The sequence below is a fragment of the Hetaerina americana genome, unplaced genomic scaffold (assembly GCF_022747635.1).
Source record: "Hetaerina americana unplaced genomic scaffold, ioHetAmer1.1.p SCAF_2, whole genome shotgun sequence".
NCBI classification, from domain to species: domain Eukaryota; kingdom Metazoa; phylum Arthropoda; class Insecta; order Odonata; family Calopterygidae; genus Hetaerina; species Hetaerina americana.
The window spans coordinates 109293664-109310203 of NW_027286763.1; the positions used below are offsets into that span (position 1 = coordinate 109293664).

At 35.0% G+C, this 16540-nt stretch overlaps 1 protein-coding gene across 1 annotated transcript in view; it reads right to left on the reverse strand.

Annotated features, from left to right (window-relative positions):
* Window positions 1-16540, reverse strand: part of pps (protein partner of snf) — a 98751-nt gene that overhangs the window by 26517 nt on the left and 55694 nt on the right. Inside the window, exons 10-14 of the mRNA XM_071585635.1 lie at window positions 15740-16131; window positions 7894-8043; window positions 5653-5869; window positions 3384-3483; window positions 1504-2217 (exon numbers count right to left, since the gene is read on the reverse strand). Of these exons, the coding sequence (XP_071441736.1) occupies window positions 1504-2217; window positions 3384-3483; window positions 5653-5869; window positions 7894-8043; window positions 15740-16131 (1573 nt within the window). The remainder of the gene's footprint in view (window positions 1-1503; window positions 2218-3383; window positions 3484-5652; window positions 5870-7893; window positions 8044-15739; window positions 16132-16540) is intronic.

The following is a 16540-nucleotide window of genomic DNA, read 5'->3' on the forward strand; positions in this document are numbered from 1 at the left end:
AAAAATTCCCTATTTGATCAAATCTATGAAAATCACAGCTGTTTTTCTCAGCGCTAAAGAATTGGAATGTTTGAATAGAAATATGACAAGAAATATTTCTCAAAAAACCACGTGGTCCTTTTCTCTTTTTCATTATAAATATTATCACATACCAACGGCAAAAATCAGAGCATTCAATGTTATTTCTTCAAATATACCCAGTAAACATCATCAAAAGAAAAATCCAACCAATTAAACCAATCCTAAAGAAGTTGAATCACAACTATTGCAAGAAAACGCGATGGCTACTGCAAGAATTTTTTTTATTTTTTAAAAAAAGAAAGGGGTCAGCAAAATAAATAAAATAGAAGCATGCCAAAAACCAATTTATCATAATAAATACCAAAATGATTGAATATGTAATTTACAATATCGATTCTTTATGCGCATTAGATTTTGAAATGCTGCGTGCAAAATTACAAATTTTATTTTTTAAATATATTGAATTCCACGAATTATAAACGTGACATGACTACTTATAATCATAATCACTTGGTGCAAGAGTAACCATGGCTAAGGTCATACTTAACAGGGAATTTAATTATTGTACACTGCACAACAAAAAATATCCCACAAGGATTTTAACGAAACAAGTTACTTGTTGGCTAAATGAAAAACTTATCATTTGAAATACTGACAACTAATCAACGTTTAACCAATTCTCAACTCCTGTGTTTCATAACATAAATCTGCAAGACACACCTACCTAAGTTTTCCAATGGTATAAAAATTTGAAGGTAAAAGCAAACTCTCTTTTTGAATAAACCCTGTACCAAGTCAAAGCTAACTGCAGGTTTTGAAACACTTTTTCAGGAGAAGATTAATGGAGTAAAATGATGCAACTGATTGCTAGAGTGAGTAAATTTTCCAGTGAAATGTCGTCACCTCTCCTTGGTAAGAATATTTCAATAAATATTGTGTTGAATAATGCTTTTGATGGTTATATATAAAGTTAGGTTGAGGTTAAACAATAAATTTATACCATGAAGGGGATCGAGATGGTGCGGTAACTATTGTACTGGCTTCCCACCCAGAGGGCCTGGGTTCATATTTTCCAGAGGTATCTCGATCCCTAATTGCGGTGCTTTGTGGAGGGCACTTCGAGTGAGTACTCCGTCCATCAGATGGGACGTTAAACTGCGGACCCCATGGCACCTTTCGTAAAGAGTAGGTTAATGCCGACGTGGGTTTCTCTCAACCCTTCATATCCTTTCCTGTCCATCCCTATTGGCGCAAATGACCTTAGCTGTCGGTCGCCTCCCCTAAATACTCCTACTACTTATACCATTAAAAAAGTTACTGCATGGAAATTTTACAGCTAATGAGATTACCCTTAGAGCCTCCTTTTGAACATTTTTTCCTTGAGTGAATTATTTTCTAAACAAAAGTAAAATGTTTATTAAGTCATACAACCTCGACAAGAATGATTAGTATGGCCTGTCTGACAATGAGTAGAGTTATTACCTTTTCTGAAGAAGCTCTTGAAGTGTTTTCTGTACATTTAAACGAATGGGTTCACAGCTGCCGGAGTTATTTGCCGCCTGACTAGAACCCGGCGTGGATGGCGGGGTGGCCCCAGTCCCACTTGGTATTCTCGCCTTCTTGGTCGATGATTCTCCATCACTCTTGCCATCGGCAGATGAAATTGATGGCCTCTTCGTTCCAATGCTTATGACAACCGTCCCACTCGATTGCGTCACATGCTTAAGCTCCACTAATTTCTTGGAGACAGTCAACTCCTGAGACTGAGAACCACCACCACTTGCCGCAGCTGGTTTTGGGGATTGAGTGGACACTTTCGTGGTGTTTGCAACTGATGTTTTCACCTGACTGACGGGGCATTTGGTCAATGTCTTGGTCACAACGGTGCTTGTCTTTGCAATTGTACCCGATGGGGTGAACAGTGGGAGGCATTTGATGGGAGACTTAAGCGCACCAGAGCCGTGGGATTTCGTGGGATTCTTGGAAGTTGCAGGAGTTGTCACTCCGGCGACTTTGGTGCCTGCGGGTGTAGGAGTCTTTGGTGCAAGCTGGACAACAGCCTTATTTCCCTTAGGACCAGCAGAAGACACTGGAGTTTTTGGTGCAATTGTGACAGGAACAGTTTTAGTGACAGCAACCGTAGCCTGTTGTTTGGCATCTGGATCGGCTGTCTTCTTTGATACAATCACCTTGTTTCTGAAAAAAAATACAGGAGTGAATCAAAATTATCAAAATTTAATTAATCATTTTTGGCTACAACTGTTTTCAAACACCTAAGCAATATTAGCAGCATTGAAACAATACTAACATATTATTTTAATACTGCCCTGTAGAACTAAAATATTACCTGGAATTACACTAACTAAATAAACCCATTTGTTTAACTGAATGTAAAAATATTAACCAACTTTAAAAGACTTCTGCAGTCATACAAATAATTTTTACTGCATACAACTGAAGAATAACATAAGTACTAAAATTTATATGCTTTTTTGTACATATGAACTTGAGAACAACTACACAAGGTTTGCATCAGTATCAAACTTTTCCTGACGTGTGCACTAAGTGAGAATTCAGACCGTCAGTTAAGAGCTCGCGTGATCACAGATTGTGTTGGCATTGATAAGTGTGTGATGATGCACACCATTATCACTGCAATTTTGGCGATGAGAAAGATCTGTGCTTAACCAAGTTCGAAGGTCTTGACAGACAACCAGGGGTAGAGTCGACTGCCTTCTGCATTCAAACACCTTCAGCAATGAAATCACAATGATTCCTCAACCGCCTTACAGTCCCGATTTGGCACCAGTCCCGATTTGACTATTTCCTATTACCAAAAGTGAAATCCTCCTCAAAGGACCCCAGGTGCTGTCAACGCTTGCACATGTGCTCTGGAGGACCTTTTGGATTTGACCCACCAGGGAGCCTTCGAGGTGTGGACAAGCCATCAGCAAAGAGAATGTCCACGCTCAATAGATGCACTATGAAGAATTTTGAGGCATTGTAGCAATATCTGAAATAAAGCTAGATTTCTGAAACTTTTCCCAATACTTTTTATACAAACCAAGTATACATAGTTATCACCATTAAAGTCTGTTTAATGAATATTTATTTTTTTTTCAATTTCTTGTAAGACAAAATAATGGTATTATCATAAATCCATTCTTAACAAACTGTAACACTGAAAAATAAGAATCGCATTATCCCGCAGAAAATAGTCACATTGGGCTTCTTCAACATTGGATGCATAAAATTGCAGAAAAATGAATCCTTAAGTAATAAATTTATACAAAAGCAGAGTTTTCTTAAAAGTGGAAAGCGATATTTTCCCAAAATTGGTAACCAAATAAAGACTATCATACCCATAGAACTTTGTAGGCAGCACTCCTGGTCTAACAACTTCAAAAGTTGGGTGATCCTTCAGCCAGCTCTTCAAATTTGAAACACAAGGAGCATTGGTACCTACAACAGATGTGGAATTTCTTAAAATAATGCACAAAAATACACATGAGAGATTACATTACAAGACAATGTATTCAAAGTGAAATACAACAAGCTCATCGATATATAACATGAAGATCAGTGGCTGAATGTGCTTTTGTTCATACATTTTCTAACGATGCAAAGTTTAAAAATTTGTTATTGTGGATCTGACGAGACAAAAAAAAGTCAGCACTTTGTGAAACCAACTTGCACAAGAATGAGTATTAAATAAAACAGCACGAACTAATTATTCTATTAACCAATTTTTCACTTCCTGTAGTTATTCGCATTGATAATTGCAGTTTTTAATTAATAAATGAGAATCCGTATGACTTTAATTGCTTTAAATAGGAATATAAATGCTCATAAATAAACAAATGTAATTGGGAAGGTTTGATGAAGGAATAATACACAAACATGAGACTGCTTGCGGCTGGGTTGTAAAGATACATGGCGCTCCCATGGTGTATGAATTTGCATATGAGCAGTGTGCATGAGCATCAATACTAATTATTGTTTATCTCTCTGCACATAACCATGGAGCGAGGAAAAGGACACAAAAGTATGAACAAGAAAACCCTTGATTAAGTAAGAGTGAAATAAGAATGATTTAAATTCCAATCAAGAGACCACACACACACTTGACTCACATTCTGGTAAAATATATGCTCACTGCAAAAAATTGTATTTGGTCCTTTTTGAGTAAACTGCAATTTAAATCAAAAGATGCTGCAACCGTGGTCAAATGTACAAAACATTTTTTTGCAAAAAACTAATAAACCAGAATTCCCAAATAATAAGGGCATAAAAAAATAGGTTGGCATTTAGATCTTGCTCTTAAATACCGTTTACTCAAAATATTCCGCTGAGTTCTTTCCAATGAAATAGAGCAAGACAGACGACACAAATTACCTTCCCCACTGCCCCAACCCAATTTCATGAGAGGGAAACAATCTCTTCACGTAACAGTCCAAATTTCTTTTCCAATTTCCACAATGCTCACTATTGATCATTCATGCAGAAAAATGAAAACTAAGCCCACACACACTCCATGTTATATATGCCTCCATTTCATAATGGCTTACAAGTGGAATGGCACTCTGATCTACTGGTAAAAAACAAATGAAGCTAATATGTCATTTATTTTTATAAGATGCCAGGGACAAAGTACAAATAAAATATAATAGAGCATGATTTAACTGAAAGTTCACTACGATGAAAATACACATAAGACGTGATGGGTAGGTCCTAGGTAGGTACTGAAACAGCATAAATTAAATAAAAATACATGCAGAATATGAGATTTCCACTGACAATTGGAATCAAGGAAACTAGCTAACTGAAATCAAGGCTGATTTTCATACTCAGATGTTTCCCCAGAAACAAAAGAGACATAAATAAATAAATAACCCCAGGTTTATTTTTGCCCAACTAATCTGTGCATTACCACTCCAATCGTGAGACAGAATATTTATATTTAATTCAGCAGTCTTGTGCTGTCGAGGAACACCCATCAATCTCCTTCACTGATTTTTAACATATTATCAATGAATATAGAAAATAAACCCAATGTCAATAGATTTTAAACTGAAATTAATAAGCTGCTATTAAAGAGTGCCGTTCCAGCATGCATGAGTTTATGAGTGCTTACTTGTGATTGTCGGCTGTTTTCACATGTCTGTGGGTGTGTACACAGTGTTTCAGCACATTTCTCTGAATCTCATCTGGGTTCGACTGCTATATTTCATAGAGGTGTGCAATTTTGCTTATTGTTCTAATTCTATTTTCTGCATATCCTTATGACTATGTTCAATGTCACAAGCCAGACTAACAGAATAAAATAAATTTAAAAAATTAGTTTCCTAACCCTTCCCTACGCATGAGGTTTTTCCCCTTCCCCTCAATCCTTAAACTCTCCCACTCTCCCTTTCCACTTGACCTTGAACCCCCTGCCAAATACCTTTCTGTTGGATCTCAGGGTATTCGCTTGGACGTATATACATCCCTCTTTAAAGAAATCTTCTTATAATTTTGCCTAAGCGGTCATGTGAGAGTCATATTACGACCAAATATAATATATCCTAAGGAGTCATCATGACTACAAGAAAATTAATATCAAGATTAAAATAAGAAGTCAATTCTGCTGACCTGTCATCAGGCGCCCAGTCTTTCGCTCATAGACAATGACTCGAGCCTCTCCTTTGGCTACCTTTGAAGCAACAGCTACGGGAGTTGTTTTAGAAGTTTCACTAGAAGTGACGACAACAGGTGGAGGTTCTTGAGAAGGTTTCACAGCTTGCTGTGTCACTGGAGGTTCTTGCACTGCCTTGGAGGCATCCTTTACAACAGCAGGGGGAAGTGAGGCCTGAAAAAAAAACAAAAAAATGACACACATTACGCCATTGTTTCACATCATTCCTTATAACTAGCGCCCTAATCCTTTAAACTTTTAATATTAATAATAAACCATTTTCCAACCCGAATTATCACTTCCATATCTCCTACTTACTCCTATCTTACATAATAATCGGTGAAATAGTAATAACACATTTTCTGTAAATAATATGCATGACCTGATATGCCATCTTTTGTTATTCTAATACTTTCAACCAAGTTATTTCACATAAATTCTTTTTTAAGTTTTTGCTTTAGTTCAAAGTTGCTTGGTTTCATAGGAATAGTTGGGAGTTGCATCCCAAATCCTGAAATCTTTTTTTAAATTGACAAGGGAATTTCAATTTCAAAAGATTCAGATGAATTATAACTTGGATAAAGATATTATTTCAAAAAATGATGCCTAAAACTTAAATATGGCCACTTATGAATTTATATTAATAGCAAATTCTCTTAGAATGAATTTATTTTTTAAGGAAAATTCTAAAATATTGCTCGGTTAATTTGTTGAAAGTTACTTGCAGTCAAACCATAATCCATTTTCTCCAGAATACATCTCCATAGACGAACTTTTAAGTTCTGCAATTATTCTCTTGGCTCAAATTGCATTTCCTTTTCATAAATTGGGTTTTGGGTCAAGGGCTTACACAATAAATTCTTACAACAAATTAGTTTTCCTTAAAAATGTATTTTCTTTTTCAATATGAAAAAACAAAATATATGCAACCCAGGTATAAGGCAAAAACCCCCATTTACCTTACATCAACATAGCATCATTTCATGATATTATTTACAGAACATAAAACTAAAAATATCGACTGGATAATTATGAAAATTCTAAAATTAAAACATGGCAGTGTCAGCCAGGGTTGCACAATGCACAGGTACAAAGAGATCAGATCACAACTGGCAATTATTTCAGGTGGAGGCATATCAAATGAATCAACACAAATGTCAATTCCAGCAACTAAGACACAATGCCCACGCTCTCTCTCTCTCTCTCCTCATATTTGCTCACACAAACATTCTCAAAGTACCTTTATTCACCAATTTTGTTTTACAAACATCCCCTTCAATTATGCAAATAAAAAGATGAACAAAAAGGAGAACATTGGCATACTTCAAAAGTTAAGTTGGCCTCGGGCACACCAGTAACATGCAATCATTTAATGTGTACTAAGGCAGCAATTAATGGATCCTTTTAGGCACTATGACAACTCTTTGCATAATTTGAATACAAATGGAGTAAATCACTGACAATGACAACCACAACTAAGTCCTAAGGAAATGACAAATCCCATATTTTATAAGATAATTAATTAGTCCACCGGGCTGTTAAGAAAGGTTAAAATTATATCAATACCAATTGTGCAGCAGCACCACCCAAGATGAATAATCAAGCACACTTCTAAGGATACTTTTCATATTCATCATGCAAGCCAGAGGTCAACTTGTTTGGGAAATAATGAGATATCTATAACAATTTTGAGTAGAGCAATCACATGAATACAATTCCTTTTGTACCATCTACGCATGTCAGTACTGAATAATTTCTCAAGTCACTTTTCCACACATCTTGAACATCTTCTAATTCTTGTTCCAAACCAGAGAAGAGTGGTAATGCACCTTTGCAGATTCCAGAGTTGACGGGCTCATGCTATTTCTATTGCTCCAATGTTTGTCATTCAGAGAAAATAACTTAATACTGAACTTATAAAAATTTCTAAAAACACACTTTACACAAATTACTTTGATTACACTTTTTGTATCACTTGATCTAGAGTTTCTGAACCGACAAATAAGTGAGCACTTGCCAATTATTAGAGTCATAGTACAAATTTGACATTTTCTTTTTCTTGACATCACACACACAAATCAAAAAGTAAAACTCATTATTTGTACTTGTCAATACCCTTAACCAGATCTAACACTATATACAATAATTATATTTAACTTTAACACAAATACAGAGTTTCTGACATACAAACAACAAACCTTTGAAACTGCTGGGGCAGACACACCACTCTGCTTCTCTTTGGATATGAGGCTGAGAGACTCCTGAGCATGTTTCAGAATGCAAGTGTCGCTACAGTAAATGCTTGTTGGCCGTGCTTCCTTCTTACACACGATACAGTACATTATTTTCTGTAAGAAAGAGAGCATTGGAATTCCACAAGTTCCAGAAGAATACCTACAAAAGTTTTAATTGGTTTCATAGCCGTCGACTCTATGCCAGTTAAGAGATTTCATTAGTTTTCCTTTACCTACAAATTATACAAAGCCTGAATTAATACAAGGCCAGAGTCTAGCACATCGATAAAAATTACCCTAGCCTCCCACAAAATCAAAGTCCACTATGAAACCCCCACTCTTTTGTCAAGATTTTCTCCTCCTTTTCAGTGGGCGGCTTAACACTCTTTTCCCGAACACCTGCAAACAATGAAGACAGTACAACAAGGAGGAAGATCAATAACAATGGACATTTTAAAGACATGGATTATGAGAACTATAAAACTATAGCCTATGTCTTTCAAAGCTGTAATAATGCATTTTCTTCCAATGTCCAAAGGCATTGAGCAGAACGAAGAAAACTGTTTCCCATGGACACTTTCAAAGGAAGTCATAATTTATAATGTACTCACTTTTTTAGATTATTAAATATGATGCACACAGTCAATCATGAGTGAAATACTACACACAACAGATTCAAAACTTGTCATTTAGCACTAAAATAACTCCACAAAAAAGAAAATCCAAAACTTTAGGTCAAGCTTAATTTCCTGATAAGCAATTACTTAAGAAGAATGAAGTTATTGCATAAATTAGCATGGAATAATTGCATTGATTTCATCATAATGCTCACAATGAAATTAGATTAATTTCTCATTCACGTTGCTTACAGCAAAAATTAGGTTTATATGCAATCAATCATGGAATACCAAGAAACTGCAAGAGATGCTGCAACGGTAACTTTTTAATAGAGTCATTTACTAACTTGTGCATTACAATGCATCAATTTCAGAGCGTAAAAATCATTCGCCTCAATCAGGATTCAAACCAAGATCTCTTGATGCCCGGCTGGATTCGAGGGATTCTGGTTAAAATCCCTATCAAGGCTAATCAAAGTGTTTTTTTTCAATATGAACATGTTTCAAACCTGCAAAACACTTCTAGAGAGAGAACACCAAAGAAAAATATTTTTTAAATAATTTAGTCCCGAATTATATTAACAAAATGCATGAAATAATGAAAAAGAAATTTTATTTTGGGACACGTGTACATTAATTACACAACAACATTGGATGGGCACAGTAAAATCATAACAATTTTCTGGATCTTATATTATGGCAAATCAACCTTTGAGTTGAAAACCGTGGATTATATTTGGACTAGAGTAAACAAAAAATTAGTAACAAAAACGCATGAGAGACAATGAGAATATTCACTATGAAAGAAGATGAAATACCAGGCAATTCACTATGCTAAATACTAAGGCTATGCACAAATAAAATTAGGAGGAGAAACAAAAAGATATTTGCTTGTAATATTTATTCGACAATTTTTTCAGGTAGAGCTTAATGTTTCAGATAAATGGAAGAAATTCATTTAAAATTTATAAGTGCAAATGCATACTTAAAAACAAAAAAACAATAATCCATCATGTTTTCATTATTTTTTTTCTGTAAAAAAATTCTTATGGTTGTCACTAACATTAAGCCTCTCCATAAAAAGCCTCCTATGAAACAATTCTCCCAATAATTTCTGATATACTCACTTCAAACTGCTTATGGAGTACACAGTATTTCATTCTTGAAGAATGTAATCAAGAGATTTAATTAATCTTCCATTAAGTGCATGAGATTTAAAATATCGTTAGCCAAACTGGCTGCAGTCCTGCAACTGTTTTGATTTTATTCCAATTTTTTTTCTACATGTAAGTGAACAATCAATAAATTTTAAAATATTCTCAGCCAGTAATTTGATCAATAAAATTATTTATGCAGTCTTTCACCAGATTACTCTTATATACTTGTACAAACACAAATAATAAATGCACTGCTGTCAATACATGTGCATTACCCAAAACCTCAGTTTGTAATTTTGATCTTTTACTTAAGCATCAGTTACTTTTGTCATTTTAAGTCTATTCCTTCAAGTAAATACAGCAACGAGGTAAAAACTAGTTTAGCAGAGAATCAATAGAATTACTTTTTTAACTCTTCACACATCATGAACCTTCACATCACTTGTTTTTGTAAATAAAATATCATCCCACTAATAATTGATATGAGCCCTTCAAGACAAGAAAATAAAGAAAAAAAATAAACTTCGCATATACAATGCAAATTAATTCACATGCATAAGTAAGCAACTGGAAAAAAATTGTAATAGATTTAGTAGTGCTGGGTCTGGCAGGCCCATCTTGGAGCAACCACTAATTGAAGCGTTTTCTGAGGAGTGAATTCTCAAATTAAGTAGCTTATATTTCCTGGAGGAATAGGAGACATCTCTAGCTGTAGCGAAAGGGGCATTGGTCCTTAGGCGCAACCATTGGGGACTAATTCAACTAAAACAGTTGATGGGCCTGTTGGGCCAATGCATGATCAAGGGTTAAAATCACAATAAACTTTAAAGTTGTTACAAATATTTGGTAGTTATCATCATCAAATCATTGCCTTGAAAATGCCATGAATCACTTTCTTTTACAATTACACCCATTCGACCATTGGGAGTAACAGCCATAATTTATCTTGATTAAGAGCTCACTTAGTTCACAAAAAATAACTCTCTTAAACAAAATAACATAAGATAATCACAAATAAACTTCAACCAGTAGCTCAGGATTCTCTTTTAAGATTCCTTTTTCAATTTTCTTCAAGTGAAAGAGCATAAAACAATGAGACAGGGAGCCATGTTCATCTCTGATAAGTAGTCTTTTAAACTTTGATTGACAGTAATAGTCAGGTAAGTAGCATTGTAAAAGATTGAGGAAAAATACAGAGTTCAGAAAATAAGTTGGCATCAGGTATACTTACAATTATATTGACTCCAGTTGTAATTTTTATAGAAAGTAATTCATGCTTCATAAGACAGAAGTATTTACTGTAGTGTATGTTTAAGCATATAGGAAACTGCTAAGTTTGTGGAATTTGTAAGCCCTTGTATTTGCATGCTTAATACATTGGATTTATTAAATTCAGATGCATAACCTTCCAAATCTCACTAAAATCAGTTATCATTCTCTACCTTCTACTGAGAAGTCTTAATTGTCAACAATGCCCCTACACTTCATGGGGTATCTTCCGAGGAACATCTATCAATTTATCACAGCTGAAGTGATGGCATTGAAAGTTTTTTGAAAGAAAGAAATAAAATATGTAGTTAATAACAAGAAATGGGCTTTTCTTTCGCAGAAAACCACATTGAAAATGCTGTTAGTCCATATGTTGATGATTCAAAGACATGGAGAATTGCAAACTTCATCTCGCCCAATTATGCAATTACTTAGAGCACATAGTTATGTGTAACTCGTGCAGATTTTCGTCCTGAAATCAACATTGAAAAAGAACATGTTCATCTGGAATGAATTCACATTCCACAGCCTTCTCAACCCTTTAAATAAGTATCAATAAAGATGAGTCACTCATCAGCCTCTAAACTCTTCCTACCTTCAGGGTCAAGGATCGAAACATGAGGTAATGGGGGAAGGAAATAAAAAAATAGTTTCCACTCCCTAGTCACCCCATCCTCTTGGCAATGCACCATGCTTTCTTAGGTCCTTACCCCAGTTTTTCAAAATATAAAAGTTTTCTCAATGTCTACACGATTTGCATCTCTCAAGGTGTGAGATTTCAACATTTTGATACGTTTACACCAGACTCTCAAAGAAGCATGACTAGTCCCTAAAATTAATAGATGCATTACACAAAAGCTTATGCCTTTTATATGAAATGCAACCTCTACCAGGAGTGACAGCATTGGTGACCAAAAGTAAATGTAGGTAATAAAAGCTCCCGTTTATTTTCAATGATAAGCTGCTCTGTGTTAATATCAATTTGCCTGATTTCTGAATTGGAAATCAATTATTTTACGGCAGGGTGATTTTGAAATGGATAGAGCTGTGACAATGATTTCTCTACTCATCAGTAACTTTCAATATTATTTACTCCTTGAGATGATAATTTTCTCAGGAAAATAATTACCTGTATGCATCAATTTCCATCAAAACTAATCATTTCTGTCAACATGCAAGCAATGCTCATTTATTTTAGAGCTAGAAATGGTGTTTTCATAGTGCACAAATAAATATGGCAATCGAGCATATTGAGTTAACATGAGAATATTTGTTTGGCCTGTCATGCATTACACTTAGAAAACAATCATTGGGTCAGTCTACATTCAGATTTCAATTTTGTACACATAGAAATATTAGGAAAAGGATAAGTAACACATAGTAATGCAAAATAAAAGGAAATCGGGAGCAGATTCCCAGATGGAAAGCATCCTGGACAAGGAATCAAACCACACTACTTGTTTTCCATACCACTCTGCCATTCAGGAGGACATGAATACATACTCCTGTAATCCACAGGGTGCTTTGCAACTACAAGCCCAATTGCTTAGGCTCAGAAATGGTGCTCGGGAATTTTCTCACCCAACACCAGACCGAGGACAACCACGGTAAGAGAAAGGAAGGCACACACAATGTGCCATAAATAACAATTACAGTGCATTTGAAGAGACAATACAAAAGAACAGAAAAACTCATTAATAGCATTTTCAGAATTTATTTTTCCTTATGAATCAATTTATTTTTTCAAGACTTCCCAATTTTTGGAATATTTATGAAATTTCCAGCGGTATATTATTTAAAAAGAGTTTTCTGTAAAATTTTCTTAACATTTCTATTTTGCATGTAGTTCTACCCTATTTAGAACGACTTTTTATAAATCATATACTTCAAATGATTTCAGGAAGTAGTACATGATGGTATGGATAAACAATACATCCAATGATAGTTATCCAATCAGTTTGGATTAAGAACTTGAAATGGTGGCATAGTTTGCACGTTGCCATTAGTGGCATAAATTTGAACTACCCTATTCCCTCTCTGCTATGGAATGGTGCACTATGGGAGGAGAACACAATGCACTAGAAGCAACTTTAACACAAAGCATTGACCACCAAGGTTCTGCTGTACAACTTTGCTTTACAATAATGCTTTAACTTTAGCCTTGTGTTCATCATAATTACGCTTGGTGCGGTTATTTCAAGAGCAGTGAAGTTAGTTTAACTCATTAACTATTGTTTTTCAAATTTATTCCATTCTGAAATGAAATGCAGGTGAAAATACGTTTTCCAATTGGGTGCTCTTCAAGGAAACAAACAAAATGGGGTGCTCCAAATCCAATGGGTGCAAATGGGATGGAAATCCAATGAGGTGCTCTTCAACAAACATAAATTATGCTCATTTATGCAGGCTCTTAACGTCTAATACTTATTTGTACCCTTTGAGTTACATTAAAGTAAATCAGGTCTTTGCTCATCATACCACATTATATACAATTTCCTTAAATTGACACTCATTTCAAGGGTAACTAGAAAAGTCCAAATTATGGGTTTTACTGCGTTTCTTTACTCTAGTGCATTGTTGTAAGGCTTTACTATTATCGCATGACAAAATGTATATGAAATTGATGAAAAAATGTTGTAAGCATTTAAATGAACACACTAGCCTATCACTTAAGTATTATATGTAATATTAATGCTTCTGTGGTGACACCAGTTTGAAGGCACGTGAAGTTATTTTACACACACTTAAGGGTGTCAATTTCTCTTGCTACAGCATGACGATGGCATAATGCCCCTGGATTGCACATTAAAATGGTGTCCACCTCAATAAAACCGAATGAATAAGCATTTTGAAGCTAGGTTGCCATCCATAATTCAAATCCCACACAGATAGGGAGGAGGGCTTTGCTATCCACTAAGTACAGATCCAAAGAATGAAAAGAAAATAACGTGTATTTATACATTTTAAACTTGTGATAATCTTCAGCGGAGTAAAAAAAAAGTCACCTGGGAAATGTGCCCACAAAGTCATGTTACTTTGTCCACATGCTTAACACTGAAACAAAATTAGTTTTGAAAGTCAGTTCTCATGCCTGGAAAACCTATAATTAAAAGAAAGCCACTGGTAAAATGAATCATCCATTCGTTGCCACTCAAAAAAAATACATGACAATATTTGCTTCAAGAGTAGTCGATGAAAGTTTCCTTTTAACAACTGAATCTAAGCCAATGACCATTATAATAAGAAATTTTAAGAAATAAAAAGACAATACAGAATAAATCACAGAAGCAATTACCACATGATTGAATGGATAAAATTAGTTCTCAATTATTACTTCATACAAGCCAATAGGAAAATAAATATGCATGAGAGCAGTTTTCCAGTTTTGAAAGGGTAGTGTTATAATAAAATAAGGAGCTGGTTTGTTATTTGTTTTCTTCAGAAAGTGATGTAAAATAAATAAATCTCAAAAAAATTACTGAATTTACATCCAATTACTCGGGAATCGTAAATCTACAGATCAAATAAGTTGTCTCAGCCTTCAAATATAAGGGTCAGGAATTTCAGAGACCTGGAATTAAATGTACTGTTAATGAAATTCAAGCTACTAATAGTTAATATTACACTAATATAAACAGAAGTTAATATTACATTAGTACACATATTTCCCATACAGTCTAAACACCAACCTCTGGTTTCACTTTGTCAAATTGAATAATAACCACTTACCCACAGAAAAAACATGGAAATGTAATGAAATAATTGACTTAGTAATTCAATTACATTTCAATATGTTATGCAAATTCCACAAAGTTACGCCTGAGACAACAAAACATGGAAATGTTAGAATATCCATTACTTCAGTTAACTTTTTAAAAATATTTGTTAGCACTTGCACACTATGGCTTTGATGAATTATTTTATTCTTGGGCATTTATCAATCTATTTTTTTTATTAAAACATTGTCTGCTTGCATTCCAATTGGTTTCTTCAGGAAAATATTTGATCCTTTTCACATGAACAAGCTGACTGGAATACTGGCAAAAATATCATGAATTGCAAATATATGCACCAATGATTCCGAAAAATATTGTGCTACATGTGAACAATAAGAAAACTATAGAAACCAACATGCATGCCCACAATTTTTATTCATTTCTTGCCGGTGCATTCTTTCTCATTGAAAATTGTTAATTTGGGCAAATCAAAGAACTACGGCTTTTGAGCCACAACATGGGCTGACTAAAATTAAACTCAAAGCAACTTCAATAACTATGAAAACTCTTGTCGCAGGCATTTTCCATCACATTGGGAAGTATGAGTTCGGTCACTATTCTCTATTTATCCCAGCACCCTCATAACCAAATATATTATAAACATAGTTAATTTCCATCGGGCACCAACATTGTTATGTGACAAGAACTAAATACATTCTCCTGATGCCGCAAGAAAGATGCCTATAATAGCAACTCAGCTGAAAATTTTGCCCAATTTTACTCTTCCAGATTCCTACGGATAAAATATTGAGGACATATTTCACTATAAGGGACACAGAAAAATATAATAGCAGTCACCACTGCAATACCTGCTTGCCAGGATTCACCAACAGTTACTATTATCTGAAATAACTTAAGTAGGGTAAAAATATTGCAAAATCAATCAATTAACATTTTCTTTGAGTGAGGTATAATAACTACCTTGGCATATGAAATATATTTTTATCTGAAAAAAAAAATTGGTGAGAACACCCAGGACCTGCTAACATACCTTTTTCTCATTGGCTGCACCACTATCTGTCTCTTTTACTGTGCCCGCAAATACAGTTCCCGACACTTCTGCCTTTGACTGCTGGAGGGTATGTTGTTGGTTTAGCTGGGGTTGCTCTTGCTCCTTCTTTTCTGAGCTCAAAGGCTGTGGGGGAGGGGAAGGTGCCTTCGGAGCCACTGGAGCTCCGGCAGATTTTCTTCTCCTCCCATTGGTCCCACTCGCTGCAACAGCAGACGAAATAGATGCAACCCCTCCGACAGACTTCTTCTTCCCGGGATCCCAATCTCCATCAACCATACTGGAAGTCTTCCTCTCTTTCTCTTTTTCCTTCTGTTGTTTAACTGTGCAATTTGGACAGTTCCACTCTTGCCCCTTCTCTTCCATTTGCCGTCCTAGGCAAGACAATTTCAGGGTATTTAAAATCAATACAAGAGCTTGCTTACAGTAAAACCTAATCGGTGCCATAAAAAAAGGGTGGCCAATTAATAAGATAATCGAGCTAAGATACTTCAGATACCCTCGAAGTGTGTTCAATTAATCCTTTTCTTTGCTTTCACTCAAATGACTTAAGACTGATGATATCCTAAAAAGTGACATTTGTTGAAACTGTAGGTGGTTAAATAAAACTTCAGTGTTCTAACCGGAGGTCAAGTCATTATTAATCTAAAATTATATGACTCAATGCTGAAAATACACGTAGGAAAACGCAGCAATCCCCATAATTAATTTAAATTATTTTCGACAAACCGTCAATACTTCCTCTCGACGGGCATCAATAGTGAAGCTGCCTCAAACAAAATA